We start from the raw sequence: 11,538 nt of genomic DNA, 5'->3' as shown, positions 1-11,538 counted from the left end.
AAACTTCTGATGTAAAAGCCTCTGGAAAGCTTTACAAACAGTAAAAGAATGAAGTAAAAAATAAAACACTTGTCCTCGTACCTTCCTGTTGTGATTCTTGTATGCAAAATTATTTCTAAAAAAAAATTTTTTTTTTTCTTATGAAACCAAAGAGCCTTGCCAATTTCATGCTTCTGGTCTCTGGCCTCCCAACCATCTGTGCACTTGGGCTACACACTGAGCAGCTGATCTGCTAGCCTACAGCACATCTAGACATCTGTTTGTGTTTAAGTGATGAAACAACATCACCACGCCAAATGTCATCATGTCACGTTGTTACAGCACAACAACAAAATTATAGCTTCCCAACAATAACACGCTGTCAGGCGTGTCCTCCCGCGGGTGAGTCAGTGTTTGCAAGTGCCGAGTTATTTTTAGCACCGAATCCTTGGGGACCGCGTAGCCGGCAGCTGCAGGGTGCAGGGCGCGGAGGCCCGCCGGACCTCGCGACGACAGCCCCGCTCCGGCCCCGGCGCCGCCAGTCCTCTCCGCCGCCCGTGGGCGCCGTCTCCTCCCGCAGCCCGTCCGCAGCCATCGGGTTGCAGTGTTGCCATGGCGTCGGGCGCGCGGCCTGGCTAGGCGGAAATGACGGGTGCGCGGCTCTGTTATTGGGACACGTGACCGGCCTTGTTTTGACAGGGCGCCGCGGAGAGCTGAGCGGGACGGTGGGCTCGGGTGCATGGCCGCGGGGGCGCAGGGGAACTGCGGGCTGAGGCAGGCGTGGGATGTGAGCGGCCGCACGGGGCGCGGAACAGTGCCCAGAGCGGGACGGGGGCGAGGAGGAGGAGGAGGGGCGCCGCGCGGGGAGTCCCGGAGCGAGCCGGCCGGAAGCACTATGGATGCGGCCTTGCGGCCGACACCCGGGCGCGCGCTACTGGGCTGAGAAACCCGGGGTCGCAGGGTGAGCGCCGCGGGGAGGGAGGGAGCGAGGGAGAAGCAGGGCGCCCGGGCATCTAGGGGCGGGGCCCGGGGGCGGGGCCTTTGGGGCGGAGCCTCAAGGGGATCAGGGCCCCGGGTGGGCGAACTCGGAGGTGGAGGCGGGGCGAGAGCGTGAGGGCAAGGCTGTGGGGAAGGCGGGGCCTCGGCGAGGAGGTGGTCCTTGAGGTGGGAGGGGCGGGGCCTCTGCGGAGCTGCTCGCGACGGCGGCCGGCTAGTGCTCGGCTCCCCGGGATCCTCTCCCAAGTGGGCGCGGCCGCGGGCGGGCACACAGGTGAGGCCGGGGCGGACGCCGGCGCTCCAGATGACTGGTTCGCCGGCCGGGTCGCTCGCCGCGCCCTCCACCCGCGCCTGAAGCTATAAATAGGTCCGGTGCACTGCAGCGGAGTCAGCAGAGGACACGGGCCGCGCGGGGCTCCTCCCGCAGGGCCGCGCCGACTCCACTTGCTCTCTTTCAGCGCTCAGAACCTGGAGCCGGGCCGCTGGGGCCGCGGCGAGCTGTGGAGGGAGCCCAGGCGTGCATCTTGGCCCCCGGGGGCGGCTCGGACGCGAACATGAAGCCCGAGCGAGGTACGTGAGGTGCGGGTGCGTCCGGGACTCGTCTCCGGGCCTGCTGTGGCCAGGCTCACCTGGCCCTCAGCGCGGCGTCCCGGTGTCACCTGCCAGGACCCGGCTCCGGGCCGGCCGGCGGGGCAGGCACGAAGGTCTAGCACGGGCCGGAGCAGGTCTCGGCGGAGAACTTGGCTGGAAAAGACGTTGTCAACGACAGCATCTGTGTGTGGTCACCGACCTCCGCGGCGGTTTAGGCTGCAGGCTCTTATTTTACGCAAAGTCAATCTGACTTCAACTTTAGAGACATTACAGGTGCCTAAAACTTGACATTTTGTACTCGTTAAAAAGAATGAGTTGGCAACTTACTATTTTATTGTGGTCCCTGCTTTTCATTACTTGGTTTTTGTTCTATAAGCAAACTCCAAAAATACGTCAGTATTCAGTATATCATATGCACAGGAATCCCTAGTAAAAGGTACATGTCGCTTCCTTCAGAAACCTGTATTGTCATGTTTTAGAATAATGTATATACTGTGCTTTTCAGAGACATCAAAGAACTTGCTTACTAGCTTTCTGGTTAATGACAAAGATCAATTTTTATAAGACTTTCGTATGATAGTGGTCAGTGAGGACCATAGATACGAGTTCAAGGAACATAACCAAGCAGGGATTATTGCACTTGGTAGGGAGTTGGATTAAACAGAGTTTGCTGCAAATCTGAGGCTTGAGTTCGGAAATAGGCATTTGTCTTATGAATTAAATGCCTGCTTAAAAAAGAATGTATTAAGTGGGTTATTTTTCCAGATAGGTTTTCAAAGTGATTAGAAAGAATAAGTATGTCTTTGATCATACTTCTGTTAGATGCACTAGAAAGACAGCCTTGTTTAAAGTGATACTTCAAGTCAGGCAACAACTATGTATATAACATATTAGCAAGTGTATCTCGCTGCTGAGTGGGTTGCTTGTTTACTATGCTAAGTTTAGATTTTTTAGTGACTTTGAAAAAAATGGCACCGAGGTCAGTAATTGCATCTCAGGATAAACGAACAAATAAAATCAAAGTCATGTTTGTCTTGGATTGTTGCTTTAATGTCATGGCAGTTTAAAAGCTGGTACTGCCTGCAATAACAGTTTTAAAAAATAGCCTTATCAGTTTTAGGCAAACCAGTGCTAAGCACAATAAAATGTTTTTATACTGATACAGGTTACTGGAGAAAATAAATTTTTCATCAAGATTCTTTAAGAAAGTGACTTTTTTCTTTCAAAAGTGTAGCTTTCTTTAGGGTTCTGAGATGAAAATGATGTGATTACAAGTTTAGCATTGTGATCGTGTTCCATAACACACAAACCTTTAGTCCTATTTCTTTTTTTGATCCAGGATCCAGAGTTATTAATATCTTTGACTTAGCAGAGGAACACAAAAATACTGTGATGTTTTTCACAAATTTTCTACCTCTTCTGTGTGCAGTGTGGTGGTGTGTTTTCTGTTCACTATTTAATTGCTGTCACAACCTGTTGAGTTGATTTTCTGACCAATTAATGGGTCGTGATGACCTGCAGTTTGAGGAGCACAGTTATGGGCAGCACTTGGCTAGAAACACGAATACTTCCCTTTTTCTTCTTCGATGTCTAAGGAACTGTTTTTACAAGTGATTAGATTATGGAAACTTTACTCTTTCAATCCCAAAAATGTTTTCACTTGTAATCATTATATGTAGATTTTTAAAATATTAATGTTTCTCTTTTTTATAAAAAAATACACAGACTTAATGTAATTTGACCTTTGTGGATAATAAAGGGACACTGCTATAAGTTTCAACACTGGTAAATTATAATCTACACATACCCTAAAAAGAGATTGAGATTTTGAGGTTTTTTTTTCTTTAGTTGAAAGCACTGCAGTGTATCATACACGTACATATTTCTATCTGTGTGCTTTGTTTGTTCCCTTGGAATCAAAAGCTTTTGTTGTTAATATGCTTATTCTTGCCTCCTTTAATTTCTTGCTTTCAGTTTGTGGGCTAGAGACTGAGATAAGCATATTTAACACTAAGTTCTTGATAAAAGAGTGAATATGAGAACCTCTTAGACACTCCTTCAGCATGTGAGTAAAGTGTGGATGTTAATGCAGAGACCCAAATACTTGTTTAGTAAGTACAGCTGTGCTTTAGAGTGTTGTTGCCTAAAATAGCACACCAGAGCCTTTTAGCCTACGTGATTGGGTGTGGTGGATGGCTAATAGAAACAGATTAAGGGGGCAATCAGGCTAACATCCTCGGTTTTTTCACCTGTCTTCCTCTGTGTCCCCCCCCCCCCCCATCTCTTCATTTCCTGGTTTTTTGATATGTAGTCTTATATTAAGTTAGTAATTGGGCTGGCCTTGGGTTCACTGTGTAGCCCAGGCTGGCTTTGAACTTGTGACGACCCTCTTGCCTTACCCTCCTGAGCACTGCGATTGCAGGCATGCTCAGAATGCTGGGCTGTGCTTTGTTTAAATGTGACACTGAGGCCTTGCAAGTGCTCTGCTCTTGAGCTATATAATCCTCACTTCCTTTTTGGTTTTTTGAGGTAGGGCCTCACTATGTAATTCAGGCTGGCCTTGAGCTCTTTATAGTCCAGGCTGGTCTCAAACTCACAGCAATCCTGCTCCCTTAATCTGCTGGGATTATAGGCATGCACCTCCACACCTGGCTTCTGATCCTTTTTTGAGGGTGCAATGGGGTCTGTGTTTTTTTGTTTTTGTTTTTTTTTTTAGTTTAACATGGCCTTTCTCGTAGAAACCATATGAATAGTGTACATCCAAGATTTCAAGTTTTGATTTCTTTAAAGTGGAATAAGACTTCTCAGAGCAGGCTGGAGGTAGGATGTTACATTTTTGAATAATTTAAAATAGTTTTTAAACATAATTTTATACTGTCTTCTGTGCACATAGTTCAGCAGGAGTTTATTTTAGGGAATGGAGGTTTACATTTACCAAAATTATTGTGTCTCAGGGATGGGGCTAAAGCTCAGTGGTATTGTAAACTTAGTGGTAGTATACGCTAGGCCCTGGGTTTGATCCCCAGTGTCCAAGGAAAGAAAAAAAACAGTATTTCAAATAAGCTCTTTGCAAAACACTCAGTTTAGGTTTCACAAAAATAACAACTTTTGGCATTCACATTTTGTTACTTTATCATAGTTGTTAAAAATAGAGTAGCATAACAGGTTCAGGAACAGAGGCCAGATCCTCCTAAGTGTGTACGCCTCAGGTAGGGGATGTGGGGGCTGAAGGCAGCATACAGCACCCTGGCAGCATCCTGTCCTCACAGTATTGGCAACATCTGTCCGTTTTTTGGAATGCTGGATGTACTATAGTCTGTCCCGCCAGTTAAGTAAGTACAGGTCAGTTAGGAGAAATAAGATATTTTTCAGCACAGTGGCTGCATTCCACATAGTCAGTACCATTTCACCATGTGTTAAGGTAGAACATTTTAGGCAGTTACGTAACATTGCTTGGTTATGCTGCTGAGTATGAGCCTGTGCTATTGTCCTTCTAATCAGATCTGTATCATATTGTTCTTGCCTGCTGTATAATCTTCATTGCATTAATCTATCTGCTTCCTTGTCTGTAAAATGGGAATAATTCCACCTGCTCACAGTTACTAGAATGAAGTGTGAGAGTGGCTACTCCAGAGTAGTTATTAAATAAATCTTACCATGTTAAATAAAACATTACAGATACTTATATGTTGGCCAGTTGCAAAGCTCTTTACCCAACAGAAATAAGAAAATAATTAAATGTGCAATAACCTAACTCTGTTTATTTTGTTTCACATTCATAACATTCCACATCCCAAGGCTAACGCAGATTTAATAGACTTTTAATATGTAGTTGACTGAGAAAATGTAAGATGTACAAAATAATATTCAAAATATGGGTTGGGGTTTAGCTCAGTAGCTCAAGCACCTGCCTGATAAGTGTGAGGTTGTGAGTCTGATCCTTGATACCCCCCAAAAAATCAAGAGTATATGTGTGTTTTGTTTTTGTTGTTGTGTTTTTGTTTTGTTTTGTTTTTTGGAGAGGGAGGTGTGTTAAGACAGGGTCACTCTGTGTGGCCCAGGCTGGCCTGGAACTCATGATGATCTTCCTGCCTTGTGTGTCTATTTCTTTATAGTGTCATTTGCTATTAGGACCGTAGTTTAATTTCCAGATGGGGGGCAGTGGTGAAGTGAGCCTTCTGGGAATGGTCTCACTGCAGGTGGTGGCATGGTGGCCGGTGCTACACAGTGGGACTAGGCACTGGGTGTGTGTGAGTGCTGAGTGCTTCTGGAGAAGTTCAAAATGTGATCCTTGTGTAAAAACATTTTCAGTGGTACAAATGTATGATATTTCTAACTTTGTACATTTGTGCTTATCAAAATTGTGGTACAGAGTAAGGCAAAATTTAATTATCAGTAAAGTAATAACTTCATATTAAAACAAATCATAGGCTGTTTATGATGCTTAAGTAAGAATTATTAGTGCAAAACCTGTTCTAAAAACAAATACTGCACCAGTTCTTTTGAGGTGAGAACTGAGGGCTTGCTTTCTCACTGAGCATTAGATTGCAGGTGTTGGCCTAGCTGCAGTCTGCGGTGGCTTATGAATTACCCAGGGCAGGCCTAGTCCTGTGAACCTCAGAGGGTTCCTTCCTGGGAGTCTGACATAGCAGGAAAGAAATGACTTGGTCAGCGCTGTTGTCATTTCCTTATGCAAACAGTCCAGGCTAGCCCCAAACTGACCCTTCTGCCTCAGCCTCCCAAGTACAGGGATTATGGGTACGTGCCCGGGGTCATCTCCATTTTGTATACAAATGAAACTGCATCCCACCAGCCTGGTTTGAGGTTTACCCTAAATCATAAGCCTGAACAGGCAGACCCAAACTGAAGGAGGCTCAGGTATATGCTCTTACCTTCTTGACTGGTACCAGTAATTGATAGTAAACTACTCTTAGAAATTGTGAGCAAATTAAAAATAAGCTTACGGAAAACTCAAAACAAGGACTTGCTGAATATTGTGATCCTCTCTTGGCTTTGGCCTTTTGTCTCCACAGAGGGAGGGTGAGCACAGTACTTTGTTTAGGGTGGTTTTGAGAATTAAGTTAACATATATAACATGTTTGAACAGTGGCTGGTACCAAGCATGCAAATGTGAGCCGCTATAGTTATTTTTGGACATTTTCTAAAGAAGCAGCCAATCATTTGGTGAAAGTAAAGAGAGGCACAAAACAAAGGGGCTGATTCAGCAGCACATTCTGGGTTTTTTTTTTTTTTGGTACTGGGGATTGAACTCACAACTTCAGGCTTGCCAGGCAGGTGCTTAGGGTGCTGAGTTGAATCCCAGGCCCAGCAGCAGCATATTCTGTATAGATTCTGTGATTACCAGCAAAGAACTGGCCCCAGTCTGCCATCCATTTATGTTGATCAGTAACTGTCAAATAACAACTGGCTGGGTGTACCTTCTGGGGTGCAGATACGAGAGGGGTTGGCAGATGCCCTGCCTGTGGTTCTGCCTGTCATCCAGTAAGAAGGAAACGACTTGACTGAGTACTGTCGTTTCTTTGGAGAATGAGAAAAAAATAATTGGGCAGTATAAATAAGAGGCTAACATAAAAATTGATTTGTTTTCAAAAAGCAAAGAAACCCTTTGGGTTTTGAGAGATTTGCGTCATGAACAAGTATAGAAAAAAGACAAAATATAACTCTTCTGACGTTTATTTTTGTTCTTTTGACCTTCCCATCTTTGTATCTAGTTATGATAGTGTTTTCCCGCCTTTTGAGGCTAAGGATATTTAAGTTGGGAATACTTAACTTAGAATAACTTGACAGTGACATTTATTTATTCATGAACATGAAAGTTACTCTACCTGGAAGTGGTACTTCTTTCTAAGTAGATCAGCCAGTCAGATTTCCAGCAGTTAATCTGTTTTTGCTCAAACGGCTGAGGAATCAGAGTGGTTGCTTCATGTGTCAGGTTTCCTTGGGGTATTAAAGGTGAGCAGGGCAGGTGGCGGGAGGGGCAGCAGCAGTGCCATGCTTGACTGCCAGCCCACGCTTTGCTCCCTTCTGCTCCACAGGAGAGGCAGGCACCCGGCGACGTTTCCACAAGGCGCGACACCAGCTGCTTTTTAGGCTTTGAGGCCCAGCTCCTCATGGTCTGTTCTTCTCCCTTCCTTCCCAGTTGTCACTGGGTGGCTTCTCGTCCTCTTTCTGTCTGGGCTTAAATGTCATTTTTATAGAGGTTTTTCTAGCTACTCTAACTGCTCCAGGTAATAGTAGTTATTCAATTAGATGTCCTTTATTCTCTGTCTGAGAAGCTTGCATTTCCTTAGTAGCATTTGCTAAATTTTATTGATCTTTTTCTTTGTTTCTTTGTTTTTCTATAACCAGTTTCACAGGCCTCCAACCTTAGCTCCAAGTCCCAGCAGACACAGCGGAAACCTATGCATGGCAGTGTGAGTGCACTGGAGGCTTTATGTGTTGAGTGAATGGTGTGTCTCAGAGCTTGTGGAGCAGACAGGGTAGGGGCAGATGCTTAGGACCATTGTTCTTCTGACAGCAAGTAAAATTCTACCAATTTAGGGATGTGTTTAGGTTAACGACTATTAGACTATTACCATGATTTTATCTCGGTTTGACAGCTACCTTTTAAAACACTGGGCTGTAAATTATTTAAAGGAAGATTACTTTTTTTTTTTTTTTTGGTACCAGGGATCAAACTCAGGACTTTGTGCGTTCCAGGCAGGCGCTTATGTGACTGAGCTAAATCCCTGGCCTGGAAGATTACAATTTTTAAATTGATTAAATCTTACTGAATTAAAATACAATAATTTTTAAGAAGTGGGCAAAAACTAGTGTCGGTGGTCTCCAGTGATCTGCCTGATAAGTGACCCATACCAAAAGGTTTGTGGATGCTCTCTGACCTCCATTCCAGGTGCTGAGCTTGTTCCTGTTCCTGTTCCTGTTTCTGTCCCAGACAGAGAGTGCAGGAGAGATTCAGCAGATAACGCAGGTTGACAAGCACAAGAAGGTAGGGAGGAGTAAGGAGAGAGTGCTAGGAGAAGGACTCACAGGATTTATGGTTTAGATTTGGAACCCATTCTGTCATTTATAGTTTGGTGACACGGGGCAAGTCCCCAGGCACCTTTCTCATCTGTGAAATGGCCTTGGTTCGGTTCAGAGTGTTGCTTCAGTGTTGGGGGAGGGGTGTCACAGACCTCTGCAGGCCGAGCAGCGCTGTACCCATGTAGACTCGCCTGAGGAAAGGGGCTCATTCCTGCAGACCAGCACAGAGCCAGGCATGCCTCAGGGAAGTCAGCTGCTTCGCAGTTGGGTTGTCTCACACCAGAAATACCTACTTTACACCTCATGGATAATTTCAGGTATAGACAGACTGAAATGATGCCAGCTAGAGATTCGTTTGGGTTAACAAATGTGTATTCAATTATACAGCTCTCAAGAAGTGTTGAAATGATAGCCATATTTTTAGGTTTGGTAGGATGATTCCTACTCAGCAGTGTGATACAGTGTGATCAGGTTAAGACCCAACTTGACAGGTGAGTGACCTAGAGAAAGTGGCATAGCCTGTCTGAATGGCTGCTCTTTTGCTTGGACACCTGAGAACCTACCCCTTGGCACCGAGTTCGGGCCTCATGCAGGGTAGCGCAGTTTTCCTTCACTTCTAGGAAAATCTGGAACAGCTCCTCTGAGGAAATGAGTGTTTGAATACTCAGCTGTGAGAACTGGTTGTAACAGGCAGAAGAGATCAACAGACCCTTATTATGTCTCTGTCAGCCTTGTTGTCTGCAGTAGGCAGACTAGAAAACATCAAACCCAGTACTGAACTGCAGTCTTTCATGCAATGCAGCAAGAGAGGGAAAGTACATAATTTGAGGCATATTCAGCTGTTTCTGGGTGACATATCATCACAAGCAGATAGAGAGGTATTAGGGCACAGAGTTTGGGGTGGGAGGACAAGAGGAGGAAGTTGGAGGAAAGCATGCAGCAGCGAGTTACTGTTCAGGGTTACTTTTTTCTTTGAGGGTATTATCTAGGACTTGTACAGAGCTTGGAACATGTCCCATCTGAACCCACAATTGAGACTTGTTTCCCGATGCTGTCAGTAATGGCCATGATAGGTTAGGAGACCTTTGCTAGGATAACTGAGGATTAGCCATGACCCACTCAAAAATAAGTGATGTTTTTGCTAAGGCTGACCTCATTGGGATTTTAAAATGTGTACTTTTTGACAGCACAACCAATTTGTATTTGGGGATTAGCATTTTAAACTAATTCCATATTTCCTTTTCCCACTTATAAAACATACATGCCTGAGGGAAATGAATGTTAGTATCTAAAATCAGGCCATTTCCTAACTAATCTAGAAACTTCTTTCACACTTTTCATCTAATAAGCAATTTCTTTTATGAAGAGAGATGGTTTATCTTATTATATAGTGGGTCATTTCTACTTAATTTATAGTAGTAAGAATCTGTAATTTTGGTTCTTAATGTTTAGCTAGTTGTCTTTTTTTAGCTTTTGGTCTTAAAATAACTTTAGGTGAAAGATCTACACCGTATTTAATATAGCTATCAAGAGAGTACTTGACTTATGATTTACTCATTTTACAAAATTATGATTTACTCATTTTACAAAAGAATTGGCTATAAGATTTCTTTAAACTTTCCTTTTTTATTTTCTCTATAATTTAGGTTATAAATAATGTTTTAAAATTTCAGTCCTACAGAAAAGTCAAAAGAATGCAATTAACACTTATATACCTCTTCATAGCTTAATTTGGAGCATTTCAAAACTTTTATCTTGATAGACATAGATGAAGTGGAAGGACAGCTGATCGGATAGATAGGTACATTGGAGGATGGTTAGGTAGAAGGTGGTATTAGATGGGTAGATGAATTTGACAGGTGAATGGGTGGATAGACACCGGGATTTTTGTTTCCCATTTTTTGTTTTGTAATTCGGAGACATATTGGAAACACCATGATGCTTCATCTCCTGTTGTACTTCAGCATCCAGCAGTATATTGGAGTTTGCTGGCACCTGTTGCAAAATAAGATTGTGTATTTCTTTTCAAGTCAATTGCTTGGCGTTAGCATTTGCAACATGGAACTTGGCAGCATTTACACCAGGGAACTTGGCAATGCTACAGGGCTTTTTCTTCTGGGAGCCAGTTAATCATTACCACTGCGTATGTCTTATGTAAATAAGAACATTTTCCTATATGTCCACAATTCAGTATCATAGTCAAAGGGATTTAGCTCAGTGGCATAAGTGCCTGCCTGGCAAGTGTGAGATCATGAGTTTGATCCCTGGTACCAAAAATACAAAAAAAAAAAAAAAACAAACCCCAGAAATCTCACACTTATGTAATAATAAAACCTACTATATGATTTCTGTTCATTTTTCTAGTAGTGTCTTTAGTCACACTGCTTTCTAAGGTTGTGAGTTGCTTTTTATTACAGAAGGAAATTGTGATGTAGACCACATTTATGAAGGTTTTGGAATATACCATAAAACACAATAAGAAAAAGTAGATTACATAAAAAGGGCTGGTATTTTAGCAGATTTTTCCTTACTTAGAATTTTAAAAACTATTCTTGGATAAAATAAATTTTAAGAGAAAGTGAGTATTAATGAAATTCCAAGGTTTTTCAGCTGATGTTTTTGAACCTAATGTCCCTGGCTGCCTGTGCAGCCTCAGTTCCTAGAACTTTCCAAGGCTTCCTGCACCCAGCCATGCAGGTCTTGTGTTCTTAAGTCACTTTGGCCGTGTGGGGCCCTCCCATCTGATGCTGTCCGCCACATGGAACACGAGTCTCGTGGCTGTGTCTCTACTTCATTGGCGTCCTCCTCAGTTGTCACCTCACAGAAGCCTTTGCCAACGACCCTGTCAAAACAAGTGTGGCTCTTTAATTCTCTTTATTGCCCTCGTCATAGTTCTGCACTGCTTGGCCCCAGGTTGGTTGGTTGGTT

The 11,538-nt window shown here is 43.9% G+C and overlaps 1 protein-coding gene across 18 annotated transcripts in view; it reads left to right on the top strand.

The window, feature by feature from the left end:
* The first annotated feature begins 489 nt into the window (after positions 1 to 489).
* Atosa (atos homolog A) overlaps positions 490 to 11,538 on the top strand; it is an 83,033-nt gene continuing 71,984 nt past the window's right edge. For 6 of the 18 annotated variants that reach the window (XR_002791741.2, XM_063248952.1, XM_063248922.1 and 3 more), the window contains exon 1: positions 1,434 to 1,545. Coding sequence is in view for 17 of the 18 variants with exons in the window: in XM_063248952.1 (XP_063105022.1) it covers positions 1,530 to 1,545 (16 nt within the window). In the remaining variant the exon portion in view is untranslated. Of the gene's footprint in view, positions 632 to 685; positions 705 to 801; positions 941 to 1,151; positions 1,250 to 1,433; positions 1,546 to 11,538 lie in introns of those variants that run through there. The other 12 variants (XM_063249006.1, XM_063248959.1, XM_013154627.3 and 9 more) reach the window with 5 other exon arrangements.

Source organism: Cavia porcellus, unplaced genomic scaffold, assembly GCF_034190915.1.
Source record: "Cavia porcellus strain 051 isolate PalLab524CR breed Dunkin Hartley unplaced genomic scaffold, mCavPor4.1 scaffold_1, whole genome shotgun sequence".
Taxonomy (NCBI): domain Eukaryota; kingdom Metazoa; phylum Chordata; class Mammalia; order Rodentia; family Caviidae; genus Cavia; species Cavia porcellus.
Note: the sequence above shows the minus strand (reverse complement) of the source record. Positions and strands in the feature narration are given on the sequence as shown.